The sequence below is a fragment of the Ursus americanus genome, chromosome 30 (genome assembly GCF_024610735.1).
Source record: "Ursus americanus isolate L20-20 chromosome 30, mUrsAme1.1.p, whole genome shotgun sequence".
Lineage (NCBI taxonomy): Eukaryota > Metazoa > Chordata > Mammalia > Carnivora > Ursidae > Ursus > Ursus americanus.
Window position 1 is genome coordinate 31,884,827 of NC_142156.1, and position 14,847 is coordinate 31,899,673.

The window sequence follows — 14,847 nt, forward strand, 5'->3', positions numbered from 1 at the left end:
CAGCCGTAGAAGGTACCGCCAATGGTTTTCTAAAATAGTCATACCAATTTACACTCCCAGCAGCAGTGCCGTCGAGTTCCACACGCTCCCCATCCTCACGGACACTTGATCTTTCCTGGCTCTTTATTTTAGCTATTTTGGTGGGTGGGTGTGTGGTAGTGTCTCATTTTGGTTTTAATTTGTGTTTCCCTGATGATTCTAGCCCTGTAAATGTCCTCATTTGTGAAGTGTGCCATCGCACGTTTAAAGAGTAAAGGAAGCCTGCCCCCCCCAGACTTGAGGTCGCCCTCAGTTGAGTGCCCCTGCTGGTTAGATGCAGAGTCCAGGGTGACGGCCACCCACCCCCCGCAGCTAGAGGCTTGAGGTTTGTGTCAGATTCACGGCCGCCCTGTCACGTGGTGCAATGAACATTTTAAACAGGGGGCTCATTCCAAGAGGCGTGATACAAGGCCTTAAAGGGGGTGCCTCAAGTTAAAGGTGTGCAAAAAGGCGTCGCAGCCCAGGAGTGAGACAGCCCTGGGTTCCCTCTGCCCTTTCCCCTGGTTCTTTGCATGCCCCCGGATAGGTTACTTTCTCAAGTGAGAAGGTGCTCGCCAAGCGTGTAGCGCATCGCCCTGCGTGAAATGCTCCATAAACCCTCAACTCTGTGTGTGAGCACTCCCTGAGTTGAGGGCCCAGAGAGAAATGACTAATGGGATCAGGTGCAGAGAGGCAGGCCTAACAGACCAGGGCCCTTGGGGGCCTGGGATTGCTGCCATCCGGGAAGCGCACCTTTTTCCAGCTGGGCCGGGCCGGGCGCTGGGGAGCATGCTAGGCCAGACAACAGACCCCCGGTGGTCTTTTAAAAGGACGCGCTTATCCCTGGCCCTATCCCACGCCAACAGAATCTGTCTCTGGGAGCAGGCGCACATATCTTTCTCAAACGCACCTTGGCCGATTCTCCCTTGAGGCCATGATTGGGGGCCGCTGGGACAGTGGGGTGTCTGTGAAGCACCGATGCTCAGGCCTGAGCTAAATGAATGCCCTGTGCTTACCACACAGGAATGCTTCTTCTTGGGGTGTGGAGCTCCCAGCCAGCTCTCTTATATTATTGCGACCTGTTTAAGCATTCAGAGAAATTCAGAGACGATAGTCAACATCAAGTACCCTCACAGCTTTGCTAAGTCTTAACATTCTACCGCATTTCCCATTTGCTTGAGATTTTTGTTTAAAAAAAAAGTAATAACTGTCCAAGTACCCTGTGAACCTCCCCACCCGGCACCCTTTCTCCTGCCTTCCCTGGAGCCCCCAGTAATTTCTGACTGTATCCCTAACGCACGTCTTTATATGTTACCATGGATGCAGTTATCCAGAGACCTTGCCTGGCATGTTTTAGAACTCTGTGCCAATGGATTTTGCTGCATGTATCCCCTTGCCACTTAACCTAATGTTATAATTTTGAGATTTATCCATGTTGTGTCATGGGCTCCATTTGACTATTTTAACCGTGGCATACCTTTCTGGTGTTTGAATGTAATGCTGACATTCAATATACACTTACCCGTGCTTGGCTCATGGGGCGGGCTGGTTGTTTCTGATCCTGAACATTCCCGCTCAGATTTTCCTGGAGTCCCTCCAAGGCCTCTGCTGGAGGAGAGCATCCTTGTGGAGGCGGGAGAATGCACGGCCTTCAGTTTGGCCAGAGGCTTCAATTGCTTCCCGGCCTGCCCTCCTCCAGCCAGGAGAGAGCCCGTCGCACATCCTCGCCAGCACCCTGATGGTGTGCGGTGTTGTTGCACTCTTGTGTGGCTTTGCCGTCCCCTGTGGCTGGGAGAAGAGGCATCTTTTCTCTGCCTGGCGCAGCCCGCATCTCCTCTCCTGCCCAGTGTCTCCCTGGAGCCAGAGCACACTGCTGAGTTGTTTTTCCATTTCTTATTGATCTGAGGGAGTGTTTCATTCATCCTGGATTCCAACCCTTCGTTGGCTACACGCATTGCAAATACCATTTCCTGGGTTATTGCACGGCTCTTCACTGTTTATTTGTTTATCCATTAGCCCAGCAGTTTTTCATTTGAATGTAGTCAGTTTCATCTGTTTTTCCCCTCGGTGTGTGTGTGTGTGTGTGTGTGTGTGTGTGTGTGTGTGTGTTTTGTGCTGCTTAAGAGCTCATGAAGATATTCTGCCCTATTTTGTTCTAACAGTGTAAGAGTTCTGTAGAGTTACAGAAGCTCTACGGTAATCTGTGTTCTGGCGGGGAGGGCCCCGCTTCTCTCTCCTTCCTGCAAAATTGTTCTGGAATGCACAAGCACTGGGGTAGGGGGCTGTGGTTCTGACAAGCCTCTCTGGGGGCCCCAGGAGCGAGCCACCCCCTCTAACACGGGTTTTCTTGGGTGCTGCTTGTTGTGACGTGCCTGGAAGGGAGGCCTGGGACACTCTGTGAGGGATGTGCAGCAGTGGTGGGGGGGTAGCTGGAGGGAGAGAGGGAGACATAGGGTATGGCAGACGCCCCAAGAAGTCTGCCTGGGGGAACTCTGAGCACTGTGGCTTCTGGGGTGGCCAGTGTGGCCGTGTCCCAGGTGGTGTCCTCGCTGGGCCTCGGGGTGGGGTGGGTGCATCTCCTTCAGTGGCTGCACTTTTAACCAGCGCGTGACCTTGAGCCGTAGCGTAGCCTGTCGGAGCCTCGGCTTTGTCACGGAGCGTGGGAGTCTGTGTGCCTGGCAGTCTGACTCAGCTGGCTCTCCTACTGGCGGTCATTCGCATGGGTTTTCTATCCACTGCCGCACTAGAAGGCACCCTCTGCACCTGGCCGAGTGCCTGGCACTCAACAAATACCCGTATTAGCAGGCTTTATGCCACATTTTAAAGGATCATTTGTTAGTTATTTGCGGCAATTCACTCCCCCCCTCCTTCATTAATTCAACACCTGTGTTGCACCCTTGATCTCTTCCAGCCACGGTGCCTCAATTGCTTCGTCCGCAATACGAGGTATCTGCAGGGAAACAGGTCTTCCCTCTGAGTCCTTGGGCCTGGTGGGATCGGGACAGCTGTGTGGCTTCCCAGAGTAACCAGCAGGGGGTGCCACAGGACCGATGACTGCCTGACGGGTCCTGGCTCTCCTCTCAGGCCCCCGGGTGCGGCACGTCAGGCGAAGAGAAACCAGGATTGTAGAGGCAAAGGCTGCGCAGAAGCCTCCAGTCCAGGTTTCCTGTCAGCGGGGCCCTGAGTGACCGCTGGGAATTCTGGGGGAATCTCTGTCTGCTCCCTCGTTTCTGCTAACCCCACACAGAAACAGGTCTTATTTTGTGGCCAGGCGTGACAGGAGAGAACTCTGACGCCAAAAATGAGGATTCTTCTGTAAATGGATTTTAGGGGGCATCTGAATAGCACTGGGGCCCTGGAAGCGTCTCCCTACTAGCCCCACTGGCCATGGCCCAGGCCCCTTGGGCCCTCCGAGGGTGGCCTGGAACCAGCGTGACTGGGTGCACCTGTGAGTCTGGACTGAGCTCTGAGCTGCTGGCCCAGCTGTGGCAGCAGCACGGTGCAGGGACTGCTCTGTCTCTGACATACCAACAAACCAGGTGCAGCCTGGCTGGGGTGGGGCTCTGGGGGGTCAAAACAGGTGCCCCTCCCTGCCCAGAGGCGAGCTCCAGCCAGGGAGCGGGGAGGGAGGCAGAGAGGCTGTGCTCAGTCCTCTTCTGTGGAGGGACAGGGCTTACTCGGCTTGATGTCAGATGCAATTCTGATCTTGGGAATTTTGAGGTGTGGGGGCACATCAGAGCTGAAGGGGTGGGAGTAGCAGAAGCCTAGGGAGAGGGGCTCCTGGGGAAGCAAAATGGTTTTCTCCCTCTTCTGCAGTGTGCCTCAGCCAGGCAGTTTTGGGCAGGCAAGCTGCTGTACCCCTTTCCCTCCTCGGGGGCTGCCTGGGGAGGTGGCCTGGAGCAGCCCTGGCTCCTCCTGGCTCTGACAGCACAGAGTGCAGGGATGGGGCTGGCTGCCTCAGAGGGGTGGGAATTTCCTTTCTCACCTGCCTTCAGGACTGGGTGCCGCAGGCCCCAGGCATGTCCTCAGCCTGACAGTCTGTGGTGGGCAGTTGCCTCCTTCTCAGACAAAGGACGATTGCCACCAACGGTGACACTGCCCACCTGGTTCCCAGCCTGGTGCACCCACTTGAAGCCTCCTCTCCTCTCATCCTCCCCATCCACTGGTCTTCTCCAGCCGGGAGAGCCTTTCCCTGCGTGGCCCAGTCAAGGCAGGTCACCATCTCAGCAGCTACCCTCACCTCTCTTGGAGCGGGCAGTCTTTCTCAGCCCTCTCTACAAGGTTCTCATAATATTCCCAGGCAGTTTGGGAGAGCTCGTTACACAAAGCGGGTCAAGTCCTTCTGGCGCATGTGCTGGGCAGAAGCAGCTGGTCCCTGGCCTCGGACCTACCTCAGCACTGAAGCCCCTCACCCGGCTCATCTCTTAGTGAGGTGAGTGCCCAGGAAGCCGTCCAGCCTTGGTGGGGCCCCCTTGTCCTCATGGGGACTGCGGCCCTCCCCAGCACTTGCCCCTGAGGCAGCAGACCTGCACCCCATCTCCATTTGTCCTAGATGGCCAGGGCCTTGCGTGGGCTCCAGGGAGGGTGGACAGATGGAGCACTGGCCCTGGGGACCCAGGCCTGGTCGGGTCACTTGTTACACTGTGTGGTGCCAGGAAGTCATCCCCCCCTGCGGGTCTCTGTTTTCCCCTCTATAAAACAGAACCAGTGATCTTGGCTTCCCAGGTGTCGGGGAGGATGGAATCAGATGAGGGTGTACCAGGTTCAGCCCAGGGCCATGTAGTGAGCAGTCACCGAGGGGAGCTGGGACCCATGGCTCCATCTCAGGTGGCCACGAGAGCTATAGGGGCGGATGGCAATACCCTAGAGCCCACATGGTGGTGTGCCCTATGAGAGGGAGTCTTTGGCCACATCGTGGGACCTGGGCTGTGGTTAGTCACCTGCAGAGGGCGAGGCTGGACCAGCTCCCCCTGGACAGGGTAGAGTCTCTCCCCTTAGGATCGCCCTCCTGCCAACTCTGGCTTCCTCTCACCAGTACCTCTGCTGCTGGTCCCACAGCTCATTTCCCTCTGGCTAATGCCACCATTGATGAACCCTTCCTGGACCTTTAGCTTAGCAGGTGCCTTCTCCATGCTGGGTACTGCTCGGGCACAGTGGAGGAAGAAGGTGGGTCAGACTGGGCCAGATCCCCTTCCCACCTCGCCCTGGCATGGGTGCTTTATGCAGTGGGGTGTGGGAGGGAGGGGAGTGGGTTGGGCCTCGAGAGATAGGCTGTCTTGGACTGTGAGCATGGGGAAAGGCTTGTCAGCATAATGAGCAGAGCAAAAGGGGGATGTAGCAGGCCCACAAGAGGAAGAGCCGGCACAGACGGAGGGTGACTAGACTTAACATGGGGATCATTTCATAACGTATAGGAAAGTACTGAATCACTAGGAGGAATACCTGAACCTAACAGGATGGAATGTCAATTATACTCAATAAAAATAGGCAACATAAGAAATGAAAAATAAAATGCATTGAATGCATGGTCTCTGAAATGTCACGGAAGGGAGTATAGGGAACATACTCGTCAGAGGTGTCAGTGATATGAGGCAGGGAGGGGCAGTTCGTGTAGCAGATCACAGGGGAGGTTTAAGAGGAAAAAAGGTGCAGACGGATCACGGTGGAGAGGGGGGCCCTGGGAGAGTTGGCCGACTGGGCTCCGGGAACCAGGAGCGCTGGCCCAGGGAAGCCACCTCCCATCGTTGAGTACATCAGGAGGGAAGGCAGAATCCTCCTATTTTCCTTCTAGCTGTGTATTTTTAGGTGAAGGATGCGCACGGTGAAATTACTGCTCTTTTCACAGTTGGCATTGAAAGCGTAAAATAAGTCTCAAAGATTTTAAGTCACATGCTATTTCTTCTTATACAAAAGTCCCCTTGGGTTTTTGCTGTTTGGTGGTGTGGGAAGGCGTGAAGGGAATCCCCATGAGGGCTCGGGGTGGGGGAGGGAGAGAGCCCGATCTGTATGTGTGTCTCTGTAATGTGTATCCGCGTGCGCGCATGTGTGTGTCTCCAACTGCTGGTCCTCACTCCGAGCTCTGTGTAGGTCCTGGATTTGAGGAGGAGGTGCAGAGTGGCTCTGTGCTCCCTGTGGGATCCTGTCTGGGTGCAAAGTGATCAGGAGGGGAGTCAGGCAAGAATCCTGGGCTTGGGGAAACACTTGCCTCTCTGCTCCACCAGTCCCCGGCCTTGAGCACCTTTCCTCATCTGTAAAACGGGTCCCAGCTGACAATCTGCTGTGGTAGAGGCGTTAAAGTCCTCTGTAAGGTGCCTGGTGCAGCATGCACTCACTCGCTGGACTCCTCATTAGTGCCTTCCACCACAGGGAGATGCCTCTAACCACACAAGCCAAGAGGCAGCAGACAGTGGGACGGTGGGGGACCCCTCCTCCCCACACCCGGCAGGACCCCACCCTCCCTGTTAGGCATTGTGGGAACCCTCCAGGCCGTCCACCTCTTGCACTTTGGGAGAGGTGTCTTTAGGCCGTGAGGGGTCTGGGTGATGGTGTAGCCTGGACCAGTGCTGGGCGGGGGTCTCGGAGCCAATCACCCCCAAACCTCAGCCCCTCCAGAAACATGGGCCTGGCAGGGCTCCTCTCTCTTGCAGTTTCTTTCCTTGCTCGAGGTCGTTTATTCTTGATGTTCATTGCAAAGTGATTGTGCCTGAATGTGTGGATTAGGGGAGAGAAGAAGCCAGCTGGGCATGGATGATGTCTCTGGGTACCCTCCCGTGGGTCAGCCGCACATACTCACAGCACGGCAGGACAAGGCTCAGCTCATTCAGGTTATTTTATTTTCTTAAAGTAGACAATCTTTAACTTTCATACAATCACCAGCTCCTCTTTCCCTCTGTACATCTCTTCAAGTCCTTGGCTGTGATTCCACACACTGACCTTGGACATACAGGTACCGAACGGAGGCTGAGAGAAAAGGAGATTTGGCAAGGGCTTTGGCGGCGCCTTCCCTCTTGACGGCGGGGATTCATATTTACACGTGGCCCTGGGCCAAGGTCCTTCCGTGGTGGCGGGTGCCACAGGCCCTGGGACAGGCAGGGCCAGAGTGCGAGGTCCCAGCAGGGCCTCCCTCAGGCTACAATGCCGGCTGAGCCTTCACAGGAGTTGTAGTGGCTCTCAGCCCATCTCAGGTGTGGAACACGCCGGGGCTAGGGCCCCATCTCTCGCTTCCCCTTCCTCCACTTGCAAAGCCACGAATAATTTACTCTTTAAATACCAAGACATTTAGCTATTGTTCATTCGCTCCTAGGTGAAGAACCTTCTTTAAATACATCACATTTATTTTCTGAAATAAAAACAAAGCAGAAACCGCACCGGTAACAGGAGGACGCTGCAGGGGCTTATGTACAACGTGGCCCCGCGACGCTGCCGTAGGGCGGCCGTCCACCCCAGTGTTGCTCGGGAGCAGAGGGACAGACTGATCCAGATAACAACTTTTACACTCAGCAAGCCAGACACAAAAAGGACCACCTGAAAAAAAAATATGTTTTGAAAATCTGCATTTTAAAAAAGAATACTCAACTGCATTTGAAATTTTCCATTTTTCTGCGAAACACCACGAGATTTGGCCAAAAAAAAGGATGTCAGAGAAGAAAAACCAGGGTTTGATTTATAAAACATCAGACTAGTAGAAGAAAAGCTGGAACCCAGCTGGCCTAGTTTGAAACAAATCGTGCCACTCATGTTATTGTGTGGATTTTTGCTGCATATTTTGAAGCTGTTTAAAAAGAGCTGTGAGTGGCTAGAGGTCTGGTTAGTGCTGTCATCTGGCCTCACACCCAGGTTCCAGAACAAACGTGGTACAGAGTAGGCCAGCAGTAGGTGTGGCCAGCAGGGAAGGTGCACGGACCCTGCTCTGGTCCTCTCTCCTGGTCAGCAGCAGGGTCCCCGGTCCAAAGCCTGGGCAGAGCTGGCTTCCTCCAGATGACCCAGCTGCCTCTCCTCATAGTCCCATGGGGACCCCCATGCAGAGTGGGGCCGACTCGGGAAGGCAAGGTGAAGGGGCAGGAAGGGCTTGTAGTGAACTTGGTGACAGCTGCTTAAGTCTTCAAGAGGCTCCGACGCTTTGGGGAACTTGGCCATCTCCAGACTGTGTATGTGCGCGTGTGTGTGTCTACCTACCTAGCAATCTATCCATATATATTTATGTTTGCGGAAACGTGGGGGCCAAGGAGGTGGAGGGGCGGGGGGGGACATTCATCAGGCCCCCCGTTTTCTGCCCCTGGGCTGGGTCTCCCTAGCACGAGTGGGGGTGTGACACCCCAGGGGTTTCGCCACAGGCAAACTGGCCAGCCTGGCTCCTCAGCAAAGGCCTATGTACTTGAGATTGTTCTGTATGATGACGTCTGTCACCGCATCAAAAACAAACTGGATGTTACTGGTGTCGGTGGCACAGGTGAAGTGGGAGTAGATCTCCTTGGTCTCCTTGTTGCGGTTCAGGTCCTCGAACTGCCGCTGGATGTAGACAGCGGCCTCCTCATAGGTGTTCTGGCCCTTGTACTCGGGGAAGCAGATGGTGAGCGGGATGCGCCGGATCTTCTCCGCCAGCAGGTCCTTCTTGTTCAGGAAGAGGATGAGTGAGGTGTTGATGAACCAGTTGTTGTTACAGATGGAGTCGAAAAGGCGCAGGCTCTCTGCCATTCGACTCTGCGGGCAGGAAAATGCTGGTGTTAATCAGGGGATGCCGCGTGGACGGGCTCTAGGCCCACAGCCCTTCTGGGAGTTAGCTCCCCATCCCGCCCCGGGCAGGGTCTCCCAGCCCTGCACTGGCCCCGGAAATATCACCCTTCTATCGGGAAGGCCTTCCTCTGCTAGGCCAAGTCTGTCTTCACCTGCCTCCCGCCCACTCTGGAGCCCCTGAAGTGGCTGGCCCTGCCCTCGGCACCCCGGCACTTATTCGTAAGGGGCTGTCCTGCTTCCTTGGACTCTCCTCTGTGGCTTGGGGCTGCTGCACAGCCTCCTTGGCCGCAGGGACCCAGCCAACTCCGTACTCACAGCCGAGGGCCTGGTCTCCTGCTGTCCTGTGCTAGCTCAGGGCCCCCGAGCTGCCCTCACATCTCCCTCAGTGTGAGTGTGGCCAGCGTCCTGCCCAGCCAGCAGCTCTGGCTCACCCTCCAGGCCTTGGTCTGTCACATGGTACCGTCAGTCCTCAGCCAGATCTGTGAGCGGAGAGCCTACGCTAAAACCAAAGACTCCGGTCTAGAGAGTTGGGGAAGGCTCAGGCCCCTCTGCCCCTGCCAGGACATTGGGCTCATGCGAGGACAGCGTTCCAGGAGGCTCAGTGACCCCAGTGGCACTGGCCCTTACTTACCCCTTCTTTCTGAGGACTTTCAATGGGTTGTAGTGACTGAGTTTTTAAGGAACATAATGCGTCCTTCTGACTCCCAGACCCGCCGTTTCCACACAGAACTGCCAATTCCAGCTTCTAAAGGACTGCTGGTGAGTTACTATGGCGAAAGCTGCTCCCCGTTTTAAAACAAAATGAACGAGCCAAATGTCCGAACAAAGCCCAGAACTAGTTTAGTTTAGATCTGAGGCGTCGGATTTCAGGACTTTCTGACCAGATTATATCACCAGTGATGTAGTAATGACGAAGGAAGCCACAGCTGGTGCTGATAGTGTGGCCATGGCATGCCAGCTTGTTCAAACCTTGCACCTTCCTATTCCCATTTTACAGATGAAGAAACTGAGGCTTGGGGAGGCAGGAAATGTGCTCCATGTTCCACGGCCAGGGGCTCAGGCTCACTGCAGCATGAATGGGCAGCACTGTTGGCCTAAGCGAGGTCACCCCAGATGGGGGTGTCCACGCCCCAGTGAAACCCTGCTCCTCCAGAGATCCTGGACTGTCCGAGGTACACATCCTAACAGCATCAGTGCTAAGAAGGAACCAGGTTGAGTGGGGAGAGAATGCTCAGAGGTACTTGTCATTACTCTCCCACCTCAGAAAAGCTGCCCTGAGATTCCATATACCACCCTGCAGATCATGTTTTCCAAAACCAATCTTGCGCCTTGTTTAGAATGAGCTCAGGAATACCAGAAACTCTGGAAAGTGAGTGGTTTCAGGTCTTGGGAAAAGGAGGGGGTGACCTTTCTGTGGAAACAAGATGCAGGATCCCAAGCCCCAGTAGTGCCTGGAGGAGCCACACAATGTTCCCAAATGTGAGATAAGTGGTGGTCTAGGAATGTCACATTCTACTGGGGAGTAATTAGCTCTAATGGATTCCTGGAAGCCACATTGTAAAGCTTAACAGAGCTATCAATTCTCTTAGGAATGATGTCATAATCAGGGGCTGTGCTTCTAACCCCAAATTTCACATCAGATAAATAACAGATGTGGTCCTTAGCACGCACGCGTTAATTCATTGAGCAAACACTTGCTGAGCATGCCCTAAGGGCCAGTGACAGGTCCCAGCTCTCACGCCAGGTGATAGAACCAAGACAGAGACCCGGAGCTCAGAGGGGGATGGGTTGGCCACCAGCAGGTCAGACCTAGCAGGCCACTGCCCATGGCTGGGCCCTGTGTATGGAGCTGGGGCTCATGGAGCGGGAGCCAGGCAGAAGAGCCAGGACATGGCCAGGGTCCTAGAATGGTATCTGCTGGGTCACCTGGGGTGAAAGCCAGGGTAACTCTCAAACCCGGTCCAAGCCCAGCAGCTCTGCGCAGGCTGTGGAGTCCAGGAAGCAGAGGGGCAGGAGGGCATCCCCAACATGCCGAAACAGTGCACGTGTGCTGGCCAGCGCTCACACTGAGGCCTCCACTGGTCAGTCCCTTGAGGGCAGGCCCTGTGTGGCACTGGAGCAGTCACTGGCCACATGTCCCCTCCCACCCCACGGCCAGCTCAGCTGTTCTTCCTGCTCAGCACACACCCCAGGTTCCTGACTTCAGCCCCAACTGACCAGTCCTTCCTGTCCCATGTGAACCTCCGCCCCACAGACAGCTCTTGGCAGGCTTTTTGGACCCCAGACATCTCTCTGAGCCTCACGTTCCTTACTTGGAAATCTGGGAACTCAGGCACTTTCCTTACAGGGCAGCCATGCCCTTGGCAGTGCCTTGCAAATACTCAAGAGGATCGCTACTGCCCAGGAGCACAGAATAGGAGTCTCCCTCATCGTGGGGCCCTTGCCTGCTCCTGGGCTCCTCTTGCTTTCCTGGTTTTGGGGGGCTCAGGTTTCCTGCTTCTCTCTTCCTTGGGAGAAACCATGGGTAACCACACTGGCCATTATTTGCAGACCTGGGAGATGATGGGCATCAAAGAATAACCACAAAACCTCTATCTGTGTAGACGCCCTGCCTGCGTGGGCCCTGCCAGGCAGAATTCAGCACAGCCTGTGGGACTCACTGACTGGGTACCAGCTTGTAGACACACAAGCTTCAGAGCTCGAGAAGCACCGGACTAGATGCTGGGTGGTCATGGCCCACATGGGATGCCACCATGCCAGGCCCCTCTGCTGAGGAGGGGCCAAACCCAGGAGGTGATGCGTGGGCAGGGTGGGGCCCTGGTGCTGCAGGGGGGACTCGACGCCCATGGTGCTACTGTCACTGTGGCATGTGCGCGTCTGCATCCCAAGCACTCCCAAGTGGGCAGAGCAGTGTCCTGACACCTCAGAGCACAGATCATTGAAAAAGAAACGTGCTATTTTGGGCAGTCAACTCTGGAAACTGCCTGGGTGTGAGTGTGGGAGGAATGAGTGCCATGGGTGCACCTCCCCGTCCAGCCTGCAGGGCTTCCCTCCTCCTCTCTCCATGTTCTGCTCACCCTCTGTGGCCCTGCTGAAGGCCCCTTCTTCCCGGAAGCTCCCCTGACTTCTCCTATCCCCATACCCCTGTTCACCTTCCTGCAGCACATGTCTGGCTATGCACCCTGCACCAGGATAAAGTCCCAGCCCCTCAGTCTGGCCTTTAGGGCCTCCCCTGCACCCCCCACCCTGCTGGCCCTTGGTGGGTATGCACAGCCTGGACACCAGCTATGGCCCCATTCTTCTCCTCCCTGGCCTGGGTGGGGTTCCCCCCTGCCACCCAGTTCCCTTGTGACTCTGTCCACTTGGTGTCACAGGTCAGAGCTGGTGCTGAGGGCCCCAAAGGTGGTAAGCCAGAGTTGGGCACCATCCTTGTGCAGTCCAACTGGCTGCTGGGCCGCTAGGGCAAATGAAGCCTGGGGCAGCTTTGGAATCATTGACAACACATCACCACGTTGTCCTGCGAAAGCTCCATTAGCCCAATACAAACATCCTCTTGGACCCAGAAACCAGGAAGCCTGCAAGGCATGTCTGTGTTACAAGCAGGGCTGCTACCCATTTCACACACAGGGAGATGGAGGCTTGAATAGGCCAACTCCCAGGGCTTGGCTAAGAGCCCTGTGTCTCCACCAACCACATGTTCTCTTCCACCAAGAAGCCCTCCTTGCCTTTACCGCTCTAGCTGCCAAGGGAGCGGTGGTCATGGGTGCTTCACCCAGGAGGAAGCACACCCACCAGTAGCCCCTAACAGTGCCAGCCTGGGGCTCTGATGCCCAGCAAGCTCTCTGCAGGGCCTGCTCACCAGCAAGGTGGCCCTTCCTAGGAGTCTGGGGTTTGTCTGCACATTCATTTATATAAATAACGTGGAACAGACAATTCCCATCAGAAGCTTGGGCGGTGGTGGGAATCTTATTGCCCAATGGTGAGAAATCAGTGATTTGTAACAAAGCATGTCAGACAGCGGGTCGCAGCTGGGCGGCTGGATGTAGTCCCTGGGGTGGTAAAGAAGTCATTTCTTGGCCATTTGCGGGGGTGGGGTGGAAACTCCTACTAAGACAGGTCCAAATATACTCAATGCCACTGAATAGACTTCCCCCAGGGGGCCTGTGGATGTCACCAGGCTGGACCTAATGACCTGATCCTTTCCTTTCTTTTTTTTTTTTTTAAGGTTTTATTTATTTGAGAGAGAGAGAGAACAGCCTGGGGGAGGGGCAGAGGGAGGAGAAACAGACTTCCTGCTTAGCAGGGATCCTGACATGGGGCTTGATCCCAGGACCCCAGGATCACGACCTGAGCCAAAGGCAGACGCTCAACTGACTGAGCCACCCAGGCACCCCTAATGACCTGTTCCTAAGGAGCTTGCTGGCCAGTGAGTCCGGAATCTGCTCAGTGCTGAACTTGGCAGCAGAGGCCCTCACCTGGCACACGGGTACCACACGTTAGTACCCACGGTGGCCTGGACTGGACCAGCTTTATTTTGAGGCCCACGGCCAGGGTGAGCTGGGGTGCGAAGGGAAGCCTGCATATGGTGAGGGGAATGGTGCCCCTCAGTTCTGATTCTCTACAAAGGCTCTCCTGGTGTTGCAAAAGGGCTGTCCCTGTGCCTGGTTACAAGCAGAGGGTCTGCGGCCAGAGGCCTGGCGTTCGCTGTCACCATCAGTTTCTGATGTGTCTTGGACAAGTCATTTCTCCTCTCTGGGCCTCAGTTTCCTCATCTGTAAAATGGGATGGTCACGGCATTCAAAGCCAGGTCCACTGTGAGGAGAAATGGTGCTGGTGTGAGAACCTGGGTCTGTTGGGCCTGGTCCTGTGGCTGCTGCTGCCCAGTGGGCACTCTCCCATGCCATTCATCGCCCCTTGCCCTGGCACAGGGGTGTCCGTCATCTCCCCTCGCCTCTCAGTGGAAGGCCACCCTCCCTGCACCCCCAGCACAAAACCGCTCTGGGACGCCACGGCCCCACTGCGGGAGCAGCTCCGGGGGCTGGAGGGAGAGAGGCCTGACTGCAGAGCTGGGCTCAGCCAGCCAGCACCTGACAAGTTCCTGGGGCCGGCAGCACCTCTGCGCTGACCACAGGTTCCGGGGCCACCTGGTTCCTCAGGGTGCCTCCTGGGACTGCTCAGCCTGGAGATGTGATGGCCACCCGGCCCGGCCCTCACCAGTGTCAGGCTTTCCTCCTCGCAGGAGGTTCCCTTAGCTTTTTAGTGGTGCACAGGACAGCCCCAAGTGCCAGGTGGAGCACCTCCAGTTACCACTGTTTCCCCGCTTTGATAGGTCAAGCCCAAGAGCTATGGCACAGCAGGGGTGCCTTTGGTTTCCTTGCGTGCTGGCTGGGTGGGAGAGGGCGGGTTCCCAGTGACCCAGCCTTGAACCCAAGCACGGACACTCAAAAGACAGCCCCTGCACTTTGCAAATGAGCAGAATGGGTCCCGCAGCAGGCAAAGGGGTCTGTCCAAACGTTTTCTGCGTGGCCTCTTGTAGCACGTCTGACTCCTGCTGATTTGAGAGTTCACTGGCCTGCCTGAAGGAGAAGGGCCAGTAGGTGTCCACCGGGCTGTGCTTCTTGGGCCCGTCTCTAAGTGAATTCTAGCGCCCTCCACGACTGGAGGGGGCACTGCTCAGTTCTCCTAAGGCACTGTAGTTTCTAGAGAGAGGTAGGGGAAGCTGGCTAATGACTCCCAGGCTGCCAGCCTGCTTTGGGTCTTTCGAACCTGTCCCTCTTGGGGGCTCATTTCGGTCTCCAGCCCTCCTTGTGAGCCACTCTACCTCTCCCCCAAAGCCTGCACCAGCTTCTCGAGTGTCACGCAGCTTGCTTCCACAACCTGAGTGTGGGGTCCGGTGTGCAGCAGACCTACAACTTAACGGGCCTTTGAGGCAGACTAGGGGTGGTGGCCTGTTTTTGGAGCTGGGGACCCTTCAGCATCTCTTTACCGTAGCCTCACTAACCCGCACAGTAAAGTACACGTCACTTTCCAGCAGTACCGAATTGTGCGCAGGTGGGCGAAAGACCTCCACCCATTGCACCCCTCCTGATGGACGCC

General features: G+C 55.8%; 2 protein-coding genes across 2 annotated transcripts in view; one reads left to right on the forward strand and one right to left on the reverse strand.

The window, feature by feature from the left end:
- The window catches only part of RSPH14 (radial spoke head 14 homolog), a 73,042-nt gene that overhangs the window by 5,088 nt on the left and 53,107 nt on the right, over positions 1-14,847 (forward strand). The gene's annotated exons all lie outside the window — the stretch shown is intronic.
- The window catches only part of GNAZ (G protein subunit alpha z), a 50,777-nt gene continuing 42,759 nt past the window's right edge, over positions 6,830-14,847 (reverse strand). Inside the window, exon 3 of the mRNA XM_045802464.2 lies at positions 6,830-8,718. Coding sequence (XP_045658420.1) covers positions 8,374-8,718 — 345 coding nt within the window. The 3' untranslated portion in view covers positions 6,830-8,373. The remainder of the gene's footprint in view (positions 8,719-14,847) is intronic.